This window comes from Oncorhynchus mykiss, chromosome 30 (assembly GCF_013265735.2).
Source record: "Oncorhynchus mykiss isolate Arlee chromosome 30, USDA_OmykA_1.1, whole genome shotgun sequence".
NCBI classification, from domain to species: domain Eukaryota; kingdom Metazoa; phylum Chordata; class Actinopteri; order Salmoniformes; family Salmonidae; genus Oncorhynchus; species Oncorhynchus mykiss.
In genome coordinates this window covers 27490677-27515789 of record NC_050570.1, presented here as the reverse complement: position 1 = coordinate 27515789, position 25113 = coordinate 27490677, and the positions used below count along the sequence as shown (strand labels likewise).

The window sequence follows — 25113 nt, the reverse complement described above, 5'->3', positions numbered from 1 at the left end:
TATGATATCTGTTATGATATCTGTTTATGTATGATATCTGCTATATGATATCTGTTATATGATATCTGTTTATGTATGATATCTGTTATATGATATCTGTTATGTGATATCTGTTTATGTATGATATCTGTTATATGATATCTGTTATATGATATATGTTATATGATATCTGTTTATGTATGATATCTGTTATATGATATTTGTTATATGATATCTGTTATATGATATCTGTTATATGATATCTGTTTCCTGCATGTGTTGGTTAAGTCTTTCCTGCATGTTGGTTAAGTCTATCCTGTATGTGTTGGTTAAGTCTATCCTGTATGTGTTGGTTAAGTCTATCCTGCATGTGTTGGTTAAGTCTATCCTGTATGTGTTGGTTATGTCTTTCCTGCATGTTGGTTAAGTCTATCCTGTATGTGTTGGTTAAGTCTATCCTGCATGTGTTGGTTAAGTCTATCCTGTATGTGTTGGTTAAGTCTATCCTGCATGTGTTGGTTAAGTCTATCCTGTATGTGTTGGTTAAGTCTTTCCTGCATGTGTTGGTTAAGTCTATCCTGTATGTGTTGGTTAAGTCTATCCTGTATGTGTTGGTTAAGTCTATCCTGCATGTTGGTTAAGTCTATCCTGTATGTGTTGGTTAAGTCTATCCTGCATGTTGGTTAAGTCTATCCTGTATGTGTTGGTTAAGTCTATCCTGCATGTTGGTTAAGTCTATCCTGTATGTGTTGGTTAAGTCTTTCCTGCATGTTGGTTAAGTCTTTCCTGCATGTGTTGGTTAAGTCTATCCTGTATGTGTTGGTTAAGTCTATCCTGTATGTGTTGGTTAAGTCTATCCTGCATGTTGGTTAAGTCTATCCTGCATGTTGGTTAAGTCTATCCTGCATGTTGGTTAAGTCTATCCTGCATGTGTTGGTTATGTCTTTCCTGCATGTTGGTTAAGTCTATCCTGTATGTGTTGGTTATGTCTTTCCTGCATGTTGGTTAAGTCTATCCTGCATGTTGGTTAAGTCTATCCTGCATGTTGGTTAAGTCTATCCTGCATGCACAAACATGCATTTTAATTTTCACATTCTATTCTTCCATGGCAATGAGTGTTTGAGTGCAGACTGCATTTCATTTTCAAGATTACGGTTTACAGATGCTGTTAATATATAACACCTATACATCTATTCATATATTATGTATAGCAGCAAAGCTTCTAATATAGCTTGTGATTCAAAATGTTAAATAGAGTTAATACAAACCAGATTCATATTTATAGTTGTATTTTCTCAGGTCAAAATGAGAGCAAAAATAACCCTATCATTTTTGTACCTCTTCCCCAATAAGGAAAAAGAGAACATAGCAACAATGAACAATTAAAGTTTGTTTTGTGGCAGAAGTGTATCCCTTTTACGCTTCCTATCATTTTGCTACCTTTGGTAAATGACCTGGGGCAGGTGTCCAGATTATCAAATCAAGGTTTTCCCAGAAACAAGGGCACGCTACACCCACTAGGGGGTGGCTAGCAGCAGACAAACAGACAGACAGACAGACAGACAGGCTACCCCCATGCAAAGACATTCTCATATCTACGTTAAATCTCACATATAAAAATAATTTGAAAAACTACAAAACATCTATCTCTTTTTAAATATCCTCTTAAAAAACATGAAGGTACCACAAAAAAAGTTGTTAGAGCCTGAGATGTGAAAGGGGAGGGGGGGGTTTGGTGAAAAACTGAGGCTTGTAATGTTTGGCTGCTACAAAAGATAGATATATTGTATACTGTTATGTACTCTATACTGATAGCTTACGGTAAGAAGCAGGGCGATGACACTTTTTCCTGCCTGGCGATGTCTCTCTTCCTTGACTGTTGCTTCTGACCATGTCTCCATAGTGACATGTGATCGCGTTTCTCTTCAGTTCCAGCGGAAGTGAATTTGCCTTGGGCGGTCAGCCCCCTCTTTGACCAGCGGCTTGTGGAACTCTCGGCCGGCGCGGGAGTGGATGTTAGCCCAGCAGAACTCACAGTAGTACTGCAGGCAGGTCACGTTGGCGCAGAAGAAAGGGGCAAACTTCCCCCCACAACGCGCCCCCTGGCACTCATCACAAAGCTGGTCATCCAGAACATAGGGCTTCACCTCCACCTGCAGGGGTACAGGGGTACAGGGGCATGGAGGGGATGAGAAGTGGAATACTCAGACACAGCACAGATACATACACTGAGTGTACAAAACATTAGGAACACCTTCCCAATATTGAGTTGCACCCCGTTTTTCCCTCAGAACAGCCTCAATTCGTAGAGGGATGGACTCTACAAGGTGTCAAAAGCGTTCCACAGGGATGCTGGCCCATGTTGACTCCAATGCGTCCCACAGTTCTGTCAAGTTGGCTGGATGTCCTTAGGGTGGTGGACCATTCTTGACACACACAGGAAACTGTTGAGCGTGAAAAACCCAGCAGCGTTGCAGTTCTTGACAAACTCAATTCAGTGCGCCTGGCACCTACCACCATCCATACCCTGTTCAAATGCACTTAAATATTTTGTCTTGCCCATTCACCCTCTGAATGGCACACACACACAATCCATCTCAATTGTCTCAAGACTTAAAAATCCTTCTTTAACCTGTCTACACTGAAGATCATAGCTTTCCCCTGGATTCACCTGGTCAGTCTATGTCATGGAAAGAGCAGGTGTTCCTAATGTTTTGCAAGCTCAGTGTATACTGAGAAATAGGATAAGGATAATATAGGATAAGTGTATATTTGACCGGCAGACAATCTGCAGTATGGCGGCGGACGGTATTATGCTAACCCAACTTTTATGCCTTTCCATAACCCTGACCTTAACCTCAGCGAAACAACCTAAATTTAACCTAAACCTGACATTTGTTCCTAAACCTAACCCTAATTAATTTTGACCAGTATGCATAAATTAAGTTTTTGTTCTGCCTGTCGAAAATCCAAATAATATACCTATAAAATAATAGTGTGGATGTAAATACATTTAGCATACAGCATGTAAATACACTGAGAAAGCACAGATAAAATGCTGGTATACATAGTGAGAGATGAACATGCTACTATACAAACAAGGACAGGGTTGAGGCTCTGTGAGATTTGAAGACAAAGGAGTCAGCGCTGAGAAATGGAACTAATTCAATCAGCACTAACAAGCATTCTCTTCTCCATAGCAACCACCGTCTAACTATCTGCGTGTGATGCTGAGGGAACACACACACTCTTTTCCTTTGAACCACAAATCCTCAGGAGGACTGATCCTCTCACACGCTCCCTCTCTTACTCTCTCTCTCTGTTCATCCCTAGAAAATCATGAGGAGAACGTCTCTGACAGGATTGTGTGGTTAATGAGAGGGAGCGGTAGGTGGGAGGGAGGGAAGGATGGCAGGGAAAGAGGGAGAAAGGCTATACCCGCTTGTCAATGTCTCCATGTTGCAGCTGGACGAATCTGGCGCTGATAGCAGCGATGTAACTCTGCTGATTGGAGAAGGCCACGCGCCCCGCCCCTTTTGGGTACTTGAGCTCTGGATCGGTGTCGATGCCAGCATAGCAGACCCCCCCATAGAGACGGTCCATAATCATGGCCAACTCCACTGGAGAGAGATGAGAGAAAGAGACAGAACAGAAGAAACGAGAGAGAACGGGGGGAGGAGATGGGGAGGTGACACATGAGTAGGTGAGATGGGGGAGGGGCAAGAGCGAAAGAGTGGAGGAGGGGGTTGTCAGATGAATTATACGAGATGTGATTACACGGGGGAAACATTGCCAGCATTTCAGACGGCCCATATTACTTCAAACACAACATCTGTTTATCTATTTACCATCACCAACATGAACATACCGATCCAATTACATACTGAGTAGATCAACTAGAGCAGAGCTGCCCAACCCTCTACTTGGAGAGCTACTGTCCTGTAGGTTTTCACTCCAACCCTAATCTAGCACACCTTAATAATTAGCTGGTTGATAAACTGAACCAGGTTAGACTTGGGTTGGAGTGAAAAACTACAGGAGCGTGGGAGAGCTCTGTGATAGAGGGAGATTGTGTGTGTGTGTTTACCTGCTCTGAGAGGGCGTGGAACGCCTCCTACGAAGATGGTCTTTCGAGGATCCAGAGCCTGAGAGCCGTCCATCACAAAGTCACTGTCACTCAGGTTCCATGGACGAATCTGGACCTAGAGACACACACCCGTACACACATATCCCATACATTTAATCATCGCCAGATAGAATTACACAGTGTAGGTGTTGCTAGTCTCACAGATGTCCTTGCTGGTGGAAATGGCCCAACAGAGAGCTGGGTTTGTGTTGGACTCACAGGCTTGTCTTTGATGGTGGGGCTGGAGACACAGAGGTAGAGCTTGCCGTCCTCCTCCATGCAGGCCTCGATCAGAGCCTGCACTGAGCTCTCCTCCTGGAACAGCAGGAAGGCGTAACCTAGGCAACACACACAACACACTCTCAGGGGATAGCACCTGGAAAGCATATCCAATAGTGGGGGAAAATACTGCTACAAATACACTGAATTATTCCCATTTGACCAAGTACTATATATACAGACTATGTAGGTAGTCATAATGGAAAGAGAATGTGGGTTAACTTAGCTGTGCTGTCTCTTCCAGCAGTCACAGGGACTGCATTGATAGCTACAGGCCATATATATACAGTATACGGTGCTAAAACATACCTTTATGACATACTGTACCTTTATGTCAGTTTCAGTTAAAGGAATTCTGAGCAGAGCTTTACCTTTCGGGGGGAAGTAGGATTTGCTCTCAGCCTTGTGTGGCCAGTCCACAACCAGGTGGCCAAAACGACGGAAACTGTTGGTGATCTCATCTGACCAGAGAAAGATAGAAGGAGCAGGGAGCAGGGAGCAGGGGGAAAGAAGAAGGAACCAACGTGAGTAAGATCAACTGTTCACACCACCATATAAACTGGCACAGACAAGCTGTCACTGAACTAACACGATTGTGTTATGCTCTTCCTCCTCTCACCTTCATCTATGTCAGGGGGAAGGCCGCCCACAAACACTTTGCGGGAGAAACGCTCAATGCGCTCCCCGTTTGGGTGGGGGTAACAGTTGGTGTCAAGCCCTGGGACGCCCTGGTTACCGTGCCCGTCATCAAGGAGGCTGTCTTCAATTGGGAACAGGGACGAGCGGCCTTGAGAAGAAGAGGTCAGAGGTCAGACCGCATAGACAATGACATCCACATAGATACACACAAACATACATACAGTCACATCACAAGGCACCCATACTTCTGCTGTGCACATTCAATATTTGGGGGTTTGTAAACAACAGAAGCAACCAATGGTTCTGTACTATCTCTGTTATAAGACCCAATGACAGTTACTAGATTGAACACTCGTGGAGCCCAATTGCTTAATGTTATGTATCTCAGAGGAGGCTGGTGGGAAGAGCTATAGGAGGACAGGCTCATTTTTATGGCTGGAATGGAATAAATGGAAAAGTATCAAACCTATGGACACCACATTTTTGACTCTGTTCCATTAATTCCATTCCAGCCATTACAATGAGCCCTTCCTCCTATAGCTCCTCCCACCAGCCTGCTCTGAAACACTTCTCGTTTTATAATGAATCACATGATAAATGCAAAGGGCCTATAACAACATGTGCCATGGCTGTTGACAACTGTCATCGGGCTTTGTGCTTTGTAGCTACAATGTAAAGTATAAACATGAAGTGAAAGAGGATTATGTGCAATCTAGTATAGATGTGCTGTAAGACCAAGACACGCAACCATGAATTCTCCAGCCAGAGCTCTGTGACTGACTGACAGACAGCAGACAGAGAGGACAGGATAGAGATCTGGTAAGAAAGCAGTAGCAGGGGTTAGAGTAATGGACTGAGGAAAACCTATGGTTTACTGAGTCTGAAACCTATAGCAATGTGCTATGTCTGGATGTAAACACATATGGTGCAGCACAGTGACCTGTAACATAGTACAATCAAAAACAAAAAGCAAATGCTGGTACAAGAAGCAACTGCTTGGGACACCCCGTATTATTCATACTAAATCTTTTTTTTGTTGTCTCCCACATCAGTTAAAGGCCCAATGCAGTCGTTTTGTATCAATATCAATAACACCAGGCAAGCAGAAACTCCCGTCCGTGCAAACACACTGATTAGAAGGTCCTTTGTGGATTGTATTTTCAACTAGTAACTATCAGGAAATAACACCGATTAAAAAAAGACACACTTTTACAGTGCTAGTTTCATCAGCTGTTTTACAATATGATACAAAACACAGGAAAGGTTTTGACTGAACTGAGCCTTTTCACGGTTGGTGATGAGTCATGCTGATGCTAGAAACACTGAATTGTTTGTATCCAGACACTGTTTTGGTAGCTGCAGTTCAGTAGCATTAAACCATGCTGTGTAGTGTATGTACACGCAACACACATGACATGACACAGACTGCACGTCACATGAAGGCGGCTTTACCTCGGCGTCTCCCATAGCTCCTTGCTGTACGTAAACAAAGTAAAGAGTGGTTTTATGTCTTGCAGACATTCCTCGCAAAGTAAATCACCCACAGACCTGGCTGGTACTACAGACACTACAGAGCAATCAAACTAAGTACCTAGTACCATGATTTAGCCCTACCCCCTTTCATCTCCTCCTCATCTGACTGCATGGTTGGAGTATCATAAAACCTTATTATGGTCACAAGATTGTCATTACGTTTCCCTCCACAGTTTTTATGCGAGTAATGTCATTGTGTATCAAAAAAAGTGTCATGGAAGTGTCCGTTTCATAAACGCTGACAGATCATTTGTTCGTTCGACATAGTGGGATCTTTTTGAGTCGTTAAAATGAATTACGCAACAAATTGTGGTGGAAATGATTACTTGCGCAATTGTAGATAGAATATCTAGCATGTGGAGGTACATTTGCTGTCATGCGATGCTATGCTGGTGGTCCTCCCACTGCAACTTGGAAATGCATGCACAGTTTAGGCTACAGTGTGGTGAAAGTGCACGGTGATGAGCTTGATGCTCCTTTCCAATAAATATTGAGGGTCTTAATTTGTATCAAATTAAGTGGCATGATGATCAGTGCTTAGCTGCCAATTAACAAATACAAATGCTCTTATCCATCTCATCATATAACCTAACCTGTCCAGCACTTACGAAAACATATTGCAGTCAGAGTGCAGTATAACTGCAGTACACTGCAGTATAACTACAGTGTGCTGCAAATACTGTGTCTAAAATAACACTGTTTTTTGTTACTGCAGTAATTTTGCAGTATAACTGCATTCTGCAATCCAAAATACCACAGTCGACTGCAGTTACTGCACTTTGACTGCAGTTTCAAAGCGAACTGTTCTCTGAGAGCAGAATGTGCAAAAAACGAGATTGGGCAAATTTGTCTTAGACTTAGACAACTAGGCATTTCACTTCATCGTGCGAAGGACACTATTAAACATTCCTCTTGGACATACAGGACTTCATTATCTTAAGCCACTGTAGGATTACAGCAACAATGCATATCCCTCATGAGATTTTTAGAGTTGACATGATGGCTGACTTTGTCCTATAGATTCTATATACATATATAACAGGAGACATGTTTACTACACTGTTACTACTGTCTACTGTCAGTCTAACTGACACCCACAGCACAGCATAGGAGAACCAACACTACTCATTAAACAAAGCAACCCAGAAGTTCAGAAAAGTGTCAGAAATGTCCATTCTACACATACTGTCTAGCCTGCTTCTCGAACTAGCCTGGTTAAGCGTCCCCAATGTGATAATCATGATATGGAAACATTTACACTGAAAAGGAGATGGAAAAAGAGACACAAGCTGGCGTTGGCCAGGAGAGATAATTACCATTGAGCATGAGCAGGCCGTCGGCTCCAGGGTGAGGGCATCCCACACGGCCTGACATTAGAGAGAGACACACACAACACACACACACACACACATACACACAGGGATGAGACTCTCAGCAGATGGAGAGGCCAGGGCGAGGCCATCACGGGCACGGCCATGTATATGGAGCAGCAGCACCCTTGTCACATGGCTATAGCCTACTGAGCTGTAGTGTCAGAAACAGAACACAGAACAATACCCTGTTGATCCATGGAGACAGCTTGAGCTGGAAAAAAAATATATATATAGAACTTGCTTAGCATGTTAAGCTACAGAGAATGTTACCTAGAATGCAATGCAAAACCTGAATCACTTGCTATTATGTAAACATCGCCAATGTAAACATCGCCAACTTCCTGGTTATCTAAATGTTTTATCACAAAGTAAAACCCTGAATCAATTTGGGTTAACCCTAATGAAGTATCAGAAGCAAAAGTCAGTTATTTAATGGAAAGAACCTCAGACGTGTGAACAGAGAAAGAATGCATACCGGCAAATGATCTGATCTCCAGTTGAAAAAGAAGCAACCCTTTTCCACTGCCATGTTAGCATGGTACATCTCCCATGCCCAATTAGCTAAGCTCATTTCTAAAGCCCTGTTAGGTTTGTGCTTGCCTTCTGCTTCTGCTCTGTTAGCTTAGCCCTGTGCCTAGCAGTCAGGGCTATAAATGGCAAAGACCACCCTCCCCTACTGTCCCCTCCCCTCCACCCTCCTCTCCGCACTCCTCTGGCTGTCACATGCTGTGTGTGAATGTGCGATCATGTCTAAATTTAGTCTGTTTCCCTCTGGTTCTCTGTGCTGTGAATACTGGCCTATGTCGGCAGAGCGATGGGTCAGTAACCAGAAGGTTGCTGGTTCGAATCCATGAGCCAACTAGGTGACAAGTCTGCTGGTGTGCCCTTGAGCAAGGCACTTAACACTAATTGTTCCTGTAAGTGGCTCTGGATAAGACTATCTGCTAAATGACTAAAATGTCTGCTCTATCTGCTCCTGCAGGCTAAACAAGAAATTCAACTCAAGAGTCCTGGACAGGTGGAGTACAGGACACTGGCTGTGAGAATGACATTGCTATCTAGACTAGTAAATAATTAACAATAATAATAGTATTTCATGGGTAGTATACTGTGCCAAATTCAATGTAAGGGTTTGTGCTGTGTACTGTAAATGTAAAATTGTCTCCCAGTCTCTGCCATATAGACTTAGGAGCCTCCTGTCCGTGGTTTGGGGGAGTATGTTGAAGCCAGTAGGCTTAACCATGTGTGTAGCTAGCCAGGAGTCATTTTACACTGACTGCAGTTTACCTGGATGGAGTCTCTCCTCAAGATCCAGCACCTGGGCCAGCCCTGTCACTCTACTCCTGGGCCAGCCCTGTCACTCTACTCCTGGGCCAGCCCAGTCACCCTACTCCTGGGCCAGCCCAGTCACCCTACTCCTGGGCCAGCCCAGTCACCCTACTCCTGGGCCAGCCCTGTCACCCTACTCCTGGGCCAGCCCAGTCACCCTACTCCTGGGCCAGCCTTGTCACCCTACTCCTGGGCCAGCCCTGTCACCCTACTCCTGGGCAAGCTCAGTCACCCTACTCCTGGGCAAGCTCAGTCACCCTACTCCTGGGCCAGCCCTGTCACCCTACTCCTGGGCAAGCTCAGTCACCCTACTCCTGGGCCAGCCCTGCCACCCTACTCCTGGGCAAGCTCAGTCACCCTACTCCTGGGCCAGCCCAGTCACCCTACTCCTTGTCCCTTTGAGGAGTGTCCTACCCTATCCTATCAGGACAGAGAGTGCTGCCAGGCTGCCTGACTCCTGTCTGTCAGTGTGCCCCAGGTTAAGCAGTAGCAGTAGCAGCAGGATCAGGGCTGTAAGTTAATTTAAAGGCACAGCCGGTGGTGGCAGTAATACTTACTCTTACCAGGGAGAACATAAGCTGCTCGAGCAGGGGAAAACAACATGCCTCGAGGAGGGAGCAGGAAGCCTGTCAGTTCCTTGGGAAAGAGTATGCTGCGCCTCAAATGCATTCCCCCTAATCACCATTCTCCATAATCACAATGCCCTTCCCCATTATACAGTGAGTAAGTACAGTAAGTATGAGAATTAACGACGGTGGGGAGGGAGTAAATAAGTAGTGTCTCACCCTTCATTGGATCCTGCTCCGCCCGCATGATGTCAATCAGAGAGCTTTCCAGTGAGTGCATGTTTAGAGTGTCGTACATTCTAGATCGATCCTGAGGGGAGAGAGGGAGAGAGGGAAGGACAGAGATATGAAGGCTTAAACAACTGGGAAAAAAACTGTCAAACTGAAACACACACATGCAACAACTGGAACCCTGCAGTGGTCTGGTACATGCTGTAGGCATGGGTAAGCCTGTGAGTGTGGCTTAATATTCTGGACAGCACATCCATGGATAAAAAACGAATAACGAGAAAGAGAGAGGGGAAACCAAATCCAGGGATTTAACCAGAGTGCTTGCTGGGATGGGATGGAGGTTATTACGAATTCATCAGAGGGACAATAATACAGACCCCTGTACAGTAGATCTAAACCAGAGCCCACTCAGAGCCTTTAGAAGAAAGACTTCTAGGTTTATACAGATCTGTGCCCTCTCCCGGTTGAGAACAAGAGGCGAGATAGTAAAAGGTCATATCAGCACCTCTCACAACTTAACATTTACACTGTTATCTAATTAGACAATAAAAACATTTTCTACGTGCCGAACATGCTAGACGTATGTTCATCACATAGCCAGACCACCACTCAACAGTACTCCACACACTACTTCTCCACAGACAGCATTGAAAACACTCATCTAAAAGTGGTCCAGTGGTCAATCTGTGTGTGATTTTTAGGCTAATGTTAGGCTAACGTTTACTGCCTGACTCTGAAGCATAAGTCAGGGCCTCTGACAGTAAGAGGAAGGGCAGAGAGAAAAGGCCATTGGTTGGATAATACCAGATTATTACAGGCAGACCGGCCAGGTTCCCTCCAGGCCTGTTTATAGCTGGGCTTTACACAGAGGAAAAAACAACATGGCCGTCAAATATCCTATAGCCTGTCATCGGGTGGACATTCTAGTTTATGTGATGCTGTAGCAACTGTAGCAACTGTCACCGAATAAGAATGTAGTACAGGTCTGTGTAGTATAACATCCTTTATATGGTATGACATATCTTATGAAGGATTTATAAAGGCATTATTATGGAATGATCGAAGCGTGTAGGAATGTACACTCCACGGAATAGGCAGTAGGTCACCTCTCTTTCTCTCCCAGTGCCAGCATACACCCCTCTCTCTCTCCCTCTACATATCTCTGTCAATGACGTTCACATCATGATGAAGCACAAATGCAAAAAGCCCTATCCAAACATAACACAGAGGAAGGAAGGAAAAGAGAGGAGACGTGTATGGAATCTGAGGAATTGCTAGTCGGACACTGTTTATGGAAATGAACAATTCATGGAGCCTCGCCTGCTTCCTGGAAGAGGAAGAGCAGAGCCATGACAGAAGGGAGAAAGTGATGAGGGGATTACTTTGAAAAATAGATCAGGGGAATAACTAGCGTGTTTTTCCAGTCTCCACCTGGGAAAATACAGTATGGTGACTGTGGCCCACCCAAAGATCCTTTCTTAAGGCCTTCTGCCTCCAGTTTCCCCCTTTTGTACTTAAAAGGTCAGAACTGTGCTGTGCATAATTAGATGACATCAGTTATGGGTCTTGAAGTATGTGTACATAGAGCTATAACAACTCCCATCCTGAAATAGACTCAGGTGAAACCTGCTAAACGTGGTGTTAAAGTAGCTTTAAAGCAGCCCTACTCCCTGACACCTCCCACTATGGCAGAAATAAATAACACTGCTCCCGTCTGATTGAAATGGTAATTCTGCTCGTCATCTGGGAGTGACATTGATTCTCAGCTGTGTGTTTTCTAAAGAGCCCCTTTACACTTTCCCCCTTCCTCTCTCCCCCTCTGCTCCCTCCCGGCTCTCTGTCTTCCTCTCTCCCCCCTCTGCTCCCTCCCGGCTCTCTGTCTTCCCCTCTGCCTCCTGCTTTGCTTTCTCTGTCTGGCTTTCTGCGTTTGATGTTTGTCGCCTTCCTGCTCCTTCTTTCCCACAATCCTACACTCTGAAACACTCTGCACTTTGAAAACAGGGCTGTGAATATTAAACTGTCCCATTCCCATCATTTAAACTGTTCTTCTGTCATCCCTGCTCTCTCTCTCTCTCTCTACCTTTCATCGACCACTCTCTCTCAAACACCCACTCTCTCACTCACGCTCTGGCTTCAATATCTAATTCAGGAAATAATTCTGTAATCCTATGAGTCCGGCCCTATTTCACTCACTGCATTAAAACCCTTTTACACTACACCCACCAGTATACAGTACACACACACACACACACACACACACACACACACACACACACACACACACACACACACACACACACACACACACACACACACACACACACACACACACACACACACACACACACACACACACACACACACACACACACACACAGGCCCCTGTAAATTTACACTGAGTGTACAAAACATTAGCAACAGCCTCAATTCGTCAGGGCATGGAATCTACAAGCTGTCAAAGCATTCCACAGGGATGCTGATCCATATTGACTCCAATGCTTCCCACAGTTGTGTCAAGTTGGCTGGATGTCCTTTGGGTGGTGGACCATTTTTGATACACACGGGAAACTGTTGAGCGTGAAAAACCCAGCAGCGTTGCAGTTCTTGACACACTCAAACTGGTGTGCATGGCACCTACTACCATACCTCGTTCAAAGGCACTTAAATCTTTTGTCTTGCCCATTCACCCTCTGAATGGCACACATACACAATTCATGTCTCAATTGTCTCAAGGCTTAAAAATCCTTATTTAACCTGACTTCTCCCCTTCATCTACACTGATTGAAGTGGATTTAACAGGTGACATCAATACGGGATCATAGCTTTCACCTGGATTCACCTGGTCAGTCTATGTCATAGAAAGAGCAGGTGTTCCTAATGTTTTGTAGGTTTAAAGCAGCACTCAGTCTATGCTTACTGAGAAAAACACAGACACCACAGTCAAAGCACGTACCTGGAGAGGCATAAGCGTGTTACTGTTACTGTCTGTTCGGAACATGTTCTCCTCAATCCAGGCCTTGGGGCCCATGGGGCCGGCGGAACGGGGGAACTTGGGCGGTGCGATGACGTTACTGGAGAAGGGTTTTTTCATGGGGGAGACCTGGCTGACAGAGCCCGGGATGCCCATGCCTCCACCACGACGGTGGTCCCGACCCCAGGACATACCACCAGAGCTCCAACCACTCCCCTGGTGACTGCCCCCCCAGGGAGATTGCTTCACCATGGGCTAGAGAGAGAGAGAGAGGACGGGGAGGAGTGGATAGAGGCTGAATGTGAAATTGTATTCATTGTTGGTATTTTGTGTGTTTCTTTTGATCCTGTGTTTCCCTCTGCAACAGCATACAATGACCTGGTTCTGTGGAGGGGTTGGAAGGGTAAGAAGATTTAGGGCTTTAAGACTAATACAAAGTATCCCGTGCACACTGACACCACCAACATCCATTTCTCTCTCCCGCTCTCTCTCTCTCTCTCCCGCTCTCTCTCTCTCTCTCTCTCTCTCTCTCTCTCTCTCGCTCTCTCTCTCTCTCTCTCGCTCTCTCACTCTCTCTCTCTCTCTCTCTCTCTCTCGATCTCTCTCTCTCTCTCCACACACTCACACAATGACATTTACATTTGAGTAATTTAGTGGACGCTCTTATCCAGAGCTACTTAAAGTTAGTGCATTCATCTTAAGATAGCTTGGTGGGATAACCACATATCCCAGTCATAGTAAGTACATGAACCTCTCCCTCAACGTCAGAAAGACAATGGAGCTGATCGTTGACTACAGGAAACGGAGGGCCGAGCACGCCCCCATTCACATCGACGGTGCTGTAGTGGAGTGGGTCGAGAACTTCAAGTTCTTCGGTGTTCACATTACTAAGGATCTTTCATGGTCCACACACACCAACACAGTCGTGAAGAGGGCATGACAACGCCTCTTCCCCTCAGGAGGTTGAGAAGATTTAACGATCCTCAAAAAGTTATACAGTTCTGCAGCTGCACCATTGAGAGCTGGCGGCATCACCACTTGGTATGGCAACTGCTTAGCATCTGACCGCAAGGCGCAGGGGGTAGTGCGTACGGCCCAGTACATCACTGGGGCCAAGCTCCCTGCCATCCAGGACCTGTATACCAGGCGGTGTCAAAGGAAGGCCCTAGAAATGGTCACTTACTCCAGCCACACAAGTCATAAACTGTTCTCTCTGCTACAGCACGGCAAGCAGTACCGATGCACCAAGTCTGGAACCAACAGAACCCAGAACAGCTTCTACCCCCAAGCGATAAGACAGCTAAATAGTTAGTTAAATAGTTAACTAAAACAGCTACCTGGACTATTTAACTATCTGCATTGACCCTTTCTGCACTAACTTTCTTTTGTCTCATCACACACACTACTGTTTATTATCTGTGACTTTATTCTTAGTTGTATGTACATATCTACCTCAATTACCTCGTACCCCTGCACACCGACTCGGTATTGGTACCCCGTGTATAGAGCCAAGTTATCGCTGCTCATTGTGTATTTATTATTATGTGTTTTACCTTTCTATTATTTCTCTATTTTCTTTCTCTGCATTGTTGGGAAGGGCCTGTAAGTAAGCATTTCACTGTTAGTCTACATCTGTTGTTTCTCTCTGCATTGTTGGGAAGGGTTCCGAAAGTAAGCATTTCACTGTTAGTCTACACCTGTTGTTTCTCTCTGCATTGTTGGGAAGGGCCTGTAAGTAAGCATTTCACTGTTAGTCTACACCTGTTGTTTCTCTCTGCATTGTTGGGAAGGGCCTGTAAGTAAGCATTTCACTGTTAGTCTACATCTGTTGTTTCTCTCTGCATTGTTGGGAAGGGCCCGTAAGTAAGCATTTCACTGTTAGTCTACATCTGTTGTTTCTCTCTGCATTGTTGGGAAGGGCCCGTAAGTAAGCATTTCACTGTTAGTCTACATCTGTTGTTTCTCTCTGCATTGTTGGGAAGGGCCCGTAAGTAAGCATTTCACTGTTAGTCTACATCTGTTGTTTCTCTCTGCATTGTTGGGAAGGGCCTGTAAGTAAGCATTTCACTGTTAGTCTACACCTGTTGTTTCTCTCTGCATTGTTGGGAAGGGCCTGTAAGTAAGCATTTCACTGTTAGTCTACACCTGTTGTTTCTCTCTGCATTGTTGGGAAGGGCCTGTAAGTAAGCATTTCACTGTTAGTCTACATCTGTTGTTTCTCTCTGCATTGTTGGGAAGGGCCTGTAAGTAAGCATTTCACTGTTAGTCTACATCTGTTGTTTCTCTCTGCATTGTTGGGAAGGGCCTGTAAGTAAGCATTTCACTGTTAGTCTACATCTGTTGTTTCTCTCTGCATTGTTGGGAAGGGCCTGTAAGTAAGCATTTCACTGTTAGTCTACATCTGTTGTTTCTCTCTGCATTGTTGGGAAGGGCCTGTAAGGAAGCATTTCACTGTTAGTCTACACTTGTTGTTTCTCTCTGCATTGTTGGGAAGGGCCTGTAAGTAAGCATTTCACTGTTAGTCTACATCTGTTGTTTCTCTCTGCATTGTTTGCGAAGGGCCTGTAAGTAAGCATTTCACTGTTAGTCTACATCTGTTGTTTCTCTCTGCATTGTTGGGAAGGGCCTGTAAGTAAGCATTTCACTGTTAGTCTACATCTGTTGTTTCTCTCTGCATTGTTGGGAAGGGCCTGTAAGTAAGCATTTCACTGTTAGTCTACATATGTTGTTTCTCTCTGCATTGTTGGGAAGGGCCTGTAAGTAAGCATTTCACTGTTAGTCTACATCTGTTGTTTCTCTCTGCATTGTTGGGAAGGGCCCGTAAGTAAGCATTTCACTGTTAGTCTACATCTGTTGTTTCTCTCTGCATTGTTGGGAAGGGCCTGTAAGTAAGCATTTCACTGTTAGTCTACATCTGTTGTTTCTCTCTGCATTGTTGGGAAGGGCCCGTAAGTAAGCATTTCACTGTTAGTCTACATCTGTTGTTTCTCTCTGCATTGTTGGGAAGGGCCCGTAAGTAAGCATTTCACTGTTAGTCTACATCTGTTGTTTCTCTCTGCATTGTTGGGAAGGGCCTGTAAGTAAGCATTTCACTGTTAGTCTACATCTGTTGTTTCTCTCTGCATTGTTGGGAAGGGCCCGTAAGTAAGCATTTCACTGTTAGTCTACATCTGTTGTTTCTCTCTGCTTTGTTGGGAAGGGCCTGTAAGTAAGCATTTCACTGTTAGTCTACACCTGTTGTTTCTCTCTGCATTGTTGGGAAGGGCCCGTAAGTAAGCATTTCACTGTTAGTCTACATCTGTTGTTTCTCTCTGCATTGTTGGGAAGGGCCCGTAAGTAAGCATTTCACTGTTAGTCTACATCTGTTGTTTCTCTCTGCATTGTTGGGAAGGGCCTGTAAGTAAGCATTTCACTGTTAGTCTACATCTGTTGTTTCTCTCTGCATTGTTGGGAAGGGCCTGTAAGTAAGCATTTCACTGTTAGTCTACATCTGTTGTTTAGGAAGCATGTGATGAATACATTTACATTTGAACCTCAGATCTATTAGTCACACGCATGCAAACACACACACTCACACACACAGTGTGGGGTTTATTGAATAATGTCGTCCCTGCCTTACATTGGCCCGGGCAGCTCTTACATGTTCTGGGAGCACAGGGACGCATTTGTTTTCATCATCATAGCTGCTTTTATGCACTTCTGTATAGTAGGCTAACTAACATGTAATAACATATTCATAACCATGGCCTGAGCCTAATACAATCTAGGAGCGACATTGATGTGCACTAATTTACATTAGCTTTACAAACAAGTATTATATGAATATCTCCCACCCACTCTAACAGTTTCTATATATCTGTCATTTTAAAGGATCAATCCTCTATTCTATGGGGATCCTGGTTATGGTTTCCGTGTCAACAGATGCGTAGAGAGGACTGGAGATAGCTCACCTGGTGGTGGTGGTTGTAGTTGTTCCTCTGCTGCAGGAAGACGCCTTGCTGGTGCTGATGATGGTGCTGGGGGTGCATCTGGGGGCTGACTGGGGACCGGCGGCTCTGCTGCGTCTGCTGAGGGGCGTTGATCTGGTGCGAGAACGGACTGGTGAAGCCCTGCACGTTAATGCCGGGGCACGGATTAGCCGACACCGGAGAAAAACTCTGGAAGAAGGCTGGGTTGATGGAGGAGGGGATACCGGGATAAAAGCTGTTGTCTGGCTCGGTATGAGCCATCTGATTAATCGCGTTTGCGTGGTGGATAGGGTTGGCCGAGTTGGAGACGGGTGGTGGGGAGCTGGTCTGAACCGACCACGGGGTTCCGAATCCATGGAGTGGAGGTGAAGCTGAGCCACCACTCGGGTTCTGCATCTCTTGGTTCTGGAGGTTTGGAAAACCGCCCCCGAGACTTCCGGCCAACATATTGCCGGTGCCACTGTCATTGCCGTTATTTATATGGTGGGTGATGAGGGAGTCCATTTGTATCTGAACCTTGTTTGGATTTACGGAAGTGGGCGATGGCGACGCGACAGTCTCCACATCGGCTTTAACCTCCCCCACTGGCGAGCCGCTGATTCGTCCGGGGCTGGAGTCTGTGCTGCACGCTGGTTTGGTGGAGACTTGAGCGGTGAAAGGCTGCCTCAGCGGCAGGTGACTGAATTTTCCTTGGGGTAGGGGCGACTCAGTGCATCCAAACTCAGCTAGCTGATGTATGTTCCACTCGTGCTGAAGGTCAAATATAGACTGTGTAGGGCAAAAATGATCTTGACCAAAATCTGGATTCTGGTTCAGGTGGTTGTAGTTGGAAGTGAGGGCTCCCAGCTGGTTGTTGGTTTCATTTGGTTGCTGTATCCCGGCTTTATTGATTGTGTTGTTTTTTCTGTACTACTTTTCCTCTGTTGGCGGGGGTCGTTGTTCGGTTGTCACCCCCACAGGCTCATCCTGCATGTTTTGCCGATGCGCAGCAACTGACAGGAACAGTGGGGACAAGGCGGCGACGCTACTGTGCGAGACCAAGGGCGAGCCGGGGCGCAACTGGCGGATGGAAACCGGAGAAGAGGAGGAGCAGATATTAGAGTGCGTCCGTCGAGGAGTAGAGCGGTGTCCAATGGTCGCTGTCTGTAATAAACAAAAACGTAATCACCCATTTATTTATCTACAAATATGGATGAACGCAGTTGTCCATTCCTCCGCCTAGAACAACATAGGAGAATGTGCAGAATAGATGCGTCGACAGATAAATAGTCTACGAGAGATGAGGGGTTTGTCTCTGTTTGGTCGGTGTTTTCTAAAATTAATATGTGTTTCTTATTTTAAACACGATGAATCTAAGCCCCTATTTATTCATGTTAAAGTTAGCCTTATATTGTATCCTCCGAAATCCAGTCCTGACCGACCGTATACCCCCTCCTCTCGATACCGGCTGTACTGCTGCGGAAGAGGATTAAAGGTCTCGATGAAGTCTACGTCACGACCGCATCAAGTTCTGTTCTATCCCTTGCTCCGCCCTTTTTAATGAATGCTGCTGATCGCTTCTACCGGGGCCGAACTGCAAACACCGCATAAATCTTTCATTTTTCACAAGGTCCAGTAGCCTACTTCGTCATGATGTCCTGATCATTACGCTTTAAATTACACGTATGAGTTTGTCCACTGCAGGTTTGGGCGGAATGGGAACATCCAGTCCTATGTGTCAGATATCCATTAGATACCCCATCTCCTCCATCATATGCTTTATTCCTACTGATGTTGTGTCACACATGGACTAAAAGCATGCATTCTTGCCTAAAGAGATTGAATATATAGGCCTTAAACAGGTAATTAACTGTTTTGTGTCCAGAGCAGCTGTCATAGAACAGGGCCAAGTTGCATAAAACATTTCAAGTGTCCCTTCAATATGTAACTTTTTGGGCGACCCAAACAAATTCACATAGGAATGTGAGTTATAGATTTGTCATTCTCATTGAAAGCACCTCTAAGAAGCAGTAGATATGTTCTATGTGCGCTATTTCTATGCTTCCTGATCTTAAGTTTTGTTTTTGCTTTTACTTCCGGTTTTGTACACCAGCTAAAAAAAACAGCTGAAATATAATATTTTTGGTTATTGAACATATATTTCACAGCGTTTTAGATGGTCTTGTCACATAAACTGAAATTTGGCGAACCATTAGTATTTTAGCAACCAGGAAAGGGCAGTGTAATTTCTGCATGTTGCACCTTCAATGGGTTACTTAAGGAATAATTTCCCCTTACCTAAGGTAATTGTTTATGGGTGTTGACATAGCCCCTCAAACATTTCCTTAGGTAAGGGCATCATTTAAGGGTTTTACAAGTTACCATGGAGACAACCTGATTCACTGAATGAAACCTCATCAAAGATTTTTTATTTATTTTATTTTACCTTTATTTAACCAAGTAGGCAAGTTAAGAACAAGTTCTCATTTACAATTGCGACCTGGCCAAGATAAAGCAAAGCAAATCAACATATACAACAACACAGAGTTACACATGGAGTAAAACAAACATACCATCATTAATAAAGTAGAAAAATAAGTCTATATACGATGTGAGCAAATGAGGTGAGATAGGGGAGGTAAAGGCAAAAAAAAAGGCCATGGTGGCGAAGAAAAAAACAATATAGCAAGTAAAACACTGGAATGGTAGATTTGCAGTGAAAGAATGTGCAAAGTAGAAATAAAAAATAATGGGGTGCAAAGGAGCAAAATAAATAAATAAATACAGTAGGGGAAGAGGTAGTTGTTTGGGCTAAATTATAGATGGGCTATGTACAGGTGCAGTAATCTGTGAGCTGCTCTGACAGCTGGTGCTTAAAGCTAGTGAGGGAGATAAGTGTTTCCAGTTTCAGAGATGTTTGTAGTTCGTTCCAGTCATTGGCAGCAGAGAACTGGAAGAAGAGGCGGACAAAGGAAGAATTGGTTTTGGGGGTAACCAGAGAGATATACCTGCTACAGGTGGGTGTTGTTATGGTGACCAGTGAGCTGAGACAAGGCAGAGCTTTACCTAGCAAAGACTTCAAATCAAATCACATGTATTTATATAGCCCTTCGTACATCAGCTGATATCTCAAAGTGCTGTACAGAAACCCAGCCTAAAACCCCAAACAGCAAGCAATGCAGGTGTAGAAGCACGGTGGCTAGGAAAAACTCCCTAGAAAGGCCAAAACCTAGGAAGAAACCTAGAGAGGAACCAGGCTATGTGGGGTGGCCAGTCCTCTTCTGGCTGTGCCGGGTGGAGATTATAACAGAACATGGCCAAGATGTTCAAATGTTCATAAATGACCAGCATGGTCGAATAATAATAAGGCAGAACAGTTGAAACTGGAGCAGCAGCACGGCCAGGTGGACTGGGGACAGCAAGGAGTCATCATGTCAGGTAGTCCTGGGGCATGGTCCTAGGGCTCAGGTCCTCTGAGAGAGAGAAAGAAAGAGAGAATTTATAGATGACCTGGAGCCAGTGGGTTTGGCGATGAATATGTAGCGAGGGCCAGCCGACGAGAGCATACAGGTTGCAGTAGTGGGTAATATATGGGGCTTTGGTGACAAAACGGATGGCACTGTGATAGACTGCATCCAATTTATTGAGTAGGGTATTGGAGGCTATTTTGTAAATGACATCGCCGAAGTCGAGGATCGGTAGGATGGTCAGTTTTACGAGGGTATGTTTGGCAGCATGGGTGAAGGATGCTTTGTTGCGAAATAGGAAGCCAATTCTAGATTTAACTTTAGATTGGAGATGTTTGATGTGAGTCTGGAAGGAGAGTTTACAGTTAACCAGACACCTAGGTATATGTAGTTGTCCACATATTCTAAGTCAGAACCGTCCAGAGTAGTGATGCTGAACGGGAAGGCAGGTGCAGGCAGCGATCGGTTGAAGAGCATGCATTAGTTTTACTAGCATTTAAGAGCAGTTGGAGGCCAAGGAAGGAGAGTTGTATGGCATTGAAGCTCGTGTGGAGGGTTGTTAACACAGTGTCCAAAGAAGGGCCAGAAGTAAACAGAATGGTGTCGTCTGCATTGAGGTGGATCAGAGACTCACCAGCAGCAAGAGCAACATCATTGATGTATACAGAGAAGAGAGTCGGCCCAAGAATTGAACCCTGTGGCACCCCCATAGAGAATGCAAGAGGCCCGGAAAACAGGCCCTCCGATTTGACACACTGAACTCTGTCTGAGAAGTATTTGGTGAACCAGGCGAGGCAATCATTTGAGAAACCAAGGCTATCGAGTCTGCCGATGAGGATGTGGTAATTGACAGAGTCGAAAGCCTTCACCAGGTCAATGAATACGGCTGCACAGTATTGTTTCTTATCGATGGCGGTTAAGATTTAGGACCTTGAGTGTGGCTGAGGTGCACCCATGACCAGCTCTGACACCAGATTGCATAGCGGAGAAGGTGCGGTGGGATTCGAAATGGTCGGTAATCTGTTTGTTGACTTGGCTTTCGAGGACCTTAGAAAGGCAGTGTAGGATAGATATAGGTCTGTAGCAGTTTGGGTCAAGAGTGTCCCCCCCTTTGAAGAGGGGGTGACCGCAGCTGCTTTCCAATCTTTGGGAATCTCAGACGACACGAAAGAGAGGTTGAACAGGCTAGTAATAGGGGTTGTAACAATTTCGGCAGATAATTTTAGAAAGAAAGGGTCTAGATTGTCTAGCCCGGCTGATTTGTAGGCGTCCAGATTTTGCAGCTCTTTCAGAACATCAGCTGACTGGATTTGGGAGAAGGAGAAATGGGGAAGGCTTGGGCGAGTTGCTGTGGGGGGTACAGTGCAGTTGACCGGGGTAGGGGTAGCCAGGTGGAAAGCATGGCCAGCCGTAGAAAAATGCTAATTGAAATGATCAATTATAGTGGATTTATCGGTGGTGACAGAATTTCCTATCCTCAGTGCAGTGGGCAGCTGGAGGTGTTCTTATTCTCCATGGACTTTACAGTGTCCCAGAACTTTTTTGAGTTTGTGTTGCGGAAAGCAAATTTCTGATTGAAAAAGCTAGCCTTGGCTTTTCTAACTGCCTGTGTATATTGGTTTCTAACATCCCTGAAAAGTTGCGTATCACGGGGGCTGTTCGATGCTAATGCAGAACGCCATAGTATGTTTTTGTGTTGGTTAAGGGCAGTCAGGTCTGGAGAGAACCAAGGGCTATATCTGTTCCTGGTTCCAAATTTCTTGAATGGGGCATGCTTATTTAAGTGAGGTGAGGAAGGCATTTAAAAAAAATAACCAGGCATCCTCTACTGACGGGATGAGGTCAATATCCTTCCAGGATACCCAGGCCAGGTCGATTAGAAAGGCCTGCTCGCTGAAGTGTTTCAGGGAGCGTTTGACAGTGATGAGTGGAGGTCGCTTGACCGCTGACCCATTACGGATGCAGGCAATGAGGCAGTGATCAATGAGATCTTGGTTGAAAACAGCAGAGGTGTATTTAGAGGGCAAGTTTGTTAGGATGATATCTATGAGGTCCCCATGTTTACTGCTATGGGGTGGTACCTGGTAGGTTCATTGATCATTTATGTGAGATTGAGGGCATCTAGCTTAGATTGTAGGATGGCTGGCGTGTTAAGCATGTTCCAGTTTAGGTCACCTAGCAGCATGAGCTCTGAAGATAGATGGGGGGCAATCAGTTCACATATGGTGTCCAGAGCACAGCTGGGGGCAGAGGGTGGTCTATAGCAGGTGGCAACGGTGAGAGACTTGTTTTTAGAGAGTTGGATTTTTAAAAGTGTAAATTCAAATTGTTTGGGTACAGACCTGGATAGTAGGACAGAACTCTGCAGGCTATCTCTGCAGTAGATTGCAACACCGCCCCCTTTGGCCGTTCTATCTTGTCGGAAAATGTTATAGTTTGGGATGGAGATTTCAGAGTTTTTGGTGGTCTACCTAAGCCAGGATTCAGACACGGCTAGGACATCCAGGTTGGCAGAGTGTGCTAAAGCAGTGAATAAAACAAACTTAGCGAGGAGGCTTCTAATGTTAACATGCATGAAACCAAGGCTATTACGGTTACAGAAGTCATCAAAAGAGAGCGCCTGGGGAATAAGAGTGGAGCAAGGCACTGCAGGGCCTTGATTCACCTCTACATCACCAGAGGAACAGAGGAGGAGTAGGATAAGGGTACGGCTAAAAGCTATGAGAATGGGTCGTCTAGGACGTCCGGAACAGAGAGTAAAAGGAGGTTTCTGGGGGGCGATAAAATAGCTTCAAGGTATAATGTACAGACAAAGGTATGATAGGATGTGAATACAGTGGAGGTAAACCTAGGCATTGAGTGATGATGAGAGAGATATTGTCTCTATAAACATAATTGAAACCAGGTGATGACATCGCATGTGTGGGTGGTGGAACTGAGAGGATGGATAAGGTATAATGAGCAGGGCTAGAGGCTCTACAGTGAAATAAGCCAATAAACACTAACCAGAACAGCATTGGACAAGGCATATTGACATTAAGGCGAGGCATGCTAAGCTGAGTGATCATAAGTGTCCAGTGAGTAGTGAGGTTGGTTGGGGTCATGGCGATTCAGACAGCTAGCCGGGCCATCGGTAGCAAACTGGCAGAGGATGGAGGTCTGTTTTTAGCCACCTTGTGCGTTTCCGTTGGTAGATTAGTGGGGTTCCGTGTGGTAGAGGGGACCAAAATAGATATAGTTATACTGACCCAAGAAAATTTTCGATAGACCTTTTCAGATAGCAGCCAATAAGACAGCTAACGATTGGCGGGCCGCAGATGGGCGTTCAGGTAACGTCGCGACGGAGGGGCCAGTTGGATAACGCCCTTAAAATCAAATCAAATCAAATGTATTTGTCACATACACATAGCGAATGCTTGTGCTTCTAGTTCCGACAATGCAGTAATAACCAACGAGTAATCTAACCTAACAATTCCAAAACTACTACCTTATACACACAAGTGTAAAGTGATAAAGAATATGTACATAAAGATATATGAATGAGTGATGGTACAGAACAGCATAGGCAAGATGCAGTAGATGGTATTGAGTACAGTATATACATATGAGATGAGTAATGTAGGGTATGTAAACAAAGTGGCATAGTTTAAAGTGGCTAGTGATACATGTATTACATAAAGATGCAGTAGATGATATAGAGTGCAGTATATACATGTACATATGAGATGAGTAATGTAGGGTATGTAAACATTATATTAAGTAGCATTGTTTAAAGTGGCTAGTGATATATTTTACATCAATTTCCATTTTTAAAGTGGCTGGAGTTGAGTCAGTGTGTTGGCAGCAGCCACTCAATGTTAGTGGTGGCTGTTTAACAGTCTGATGGCCTTGAGATAGAAGCTGTTTTTCAGTCTCTCGGTCCCTGCTTTGATGCACCTGTACTGACCTCGCCTTCTGGATGATAGCGGGGTGAACAGGCAATGGCTCGGGTGGTTGTTGTCCTTGATGATCTTTATGGCCTTCCTGTGACATCGGGTGGTGTAGGTGTCCTGGAGGGCAGGTAGTTTGCCCCCGGTGATGCATTGTGCAGACCTCACTACCCTCTGGAGAGCCTTACGGTTGTGGGCGGAGCAGTTGCCGTACCAAGTCCAACAGGATGCTCTCGATTGTGCATCTGTAGAAGTTTGTGAATGCTTTTGGTGACAAGCCTCGGGCAGATAACGTCGGTAGTCCAGTCATGAAGGCCCGGTGGGGCTCCGTATTGGCAGTAAAATGTTTGTTCCATCAGACCAGAGGAAATTTTTCCAAAAAGTATGATCTTTGTCCCCATGTACAGTTGCAAACCCCAGTCTGGCTTTTTTTTTATGGCAGTTTTGGAGCAGTGTCTTCTTCCTTGCTGAGCGGCCTTTCAAGTTATGTCGTTATAGGACTCGTTTTACTGTTGATATAGATGCTTTTGTACCTGTTTCCTCCAGCATCTTTGCAAGGTCCTTTCCTGTTGTTCTGGGATAGAGTTGCACTTTTTGCACCAAAGTATGTTCATCTCTAGGAGACAGAACACATCTCCTTCCTGAGCGGTATGACGGCTGCGTGGTCCCATGGTGTTTATACTTGTGTACTATTGTTTGTACAGATCAACATGGTACCTTCGGGCATTTGGAAATTGCTCCAAA

The 25113-nt window shown here is 45.0% G+C and overlaps 1 protein-coding gene across 2 annotated transcripts; it reads right to left on the bottom strand.

Moving 5' to 3' along the window:
* Nucleotides 1–239: 239 nt before the first annotated feature.
* LOC110521646 (cytoplasmic polyadenylation element-binding protein 2) lies at nt 240–18462 on the bottom strand. 2 transcript variants are annotated; one of them, XM_021599337.2, is made up of 11 exons: nt 16977–18462; nt 13009–13281; nt 10044–10134; nt 7873–7923; nt 6476–6499; nt 5004–5171; nt 4756–4845; nt 4325–4443; nt 4067–4181; nt 3418–3599; nt 240–2132 (listed from the first exon to the last, which is right to left on the bottom strand). In XM_021599337.2, exons 1-11 carry the CDS (start codon nt 17496–17498, stop codon nt 1905–1907), a joined length of 1863 nt encoding a protein of 620 aa, XP_021455012.2. In that variant the 5' UTR covers nt 17499–18462; the 3' UTR covers nt 240–1904. The 2 variants fall into 2 exon arrangements, with proteins under 2 accessions (XP_021455012.2, XP_021455013.2); XM_021599338.2 differs by lacking the exon at nt 6476–6499.
* Nucleotides 18463–25113: the final 6651 nt, after the last annotated feature.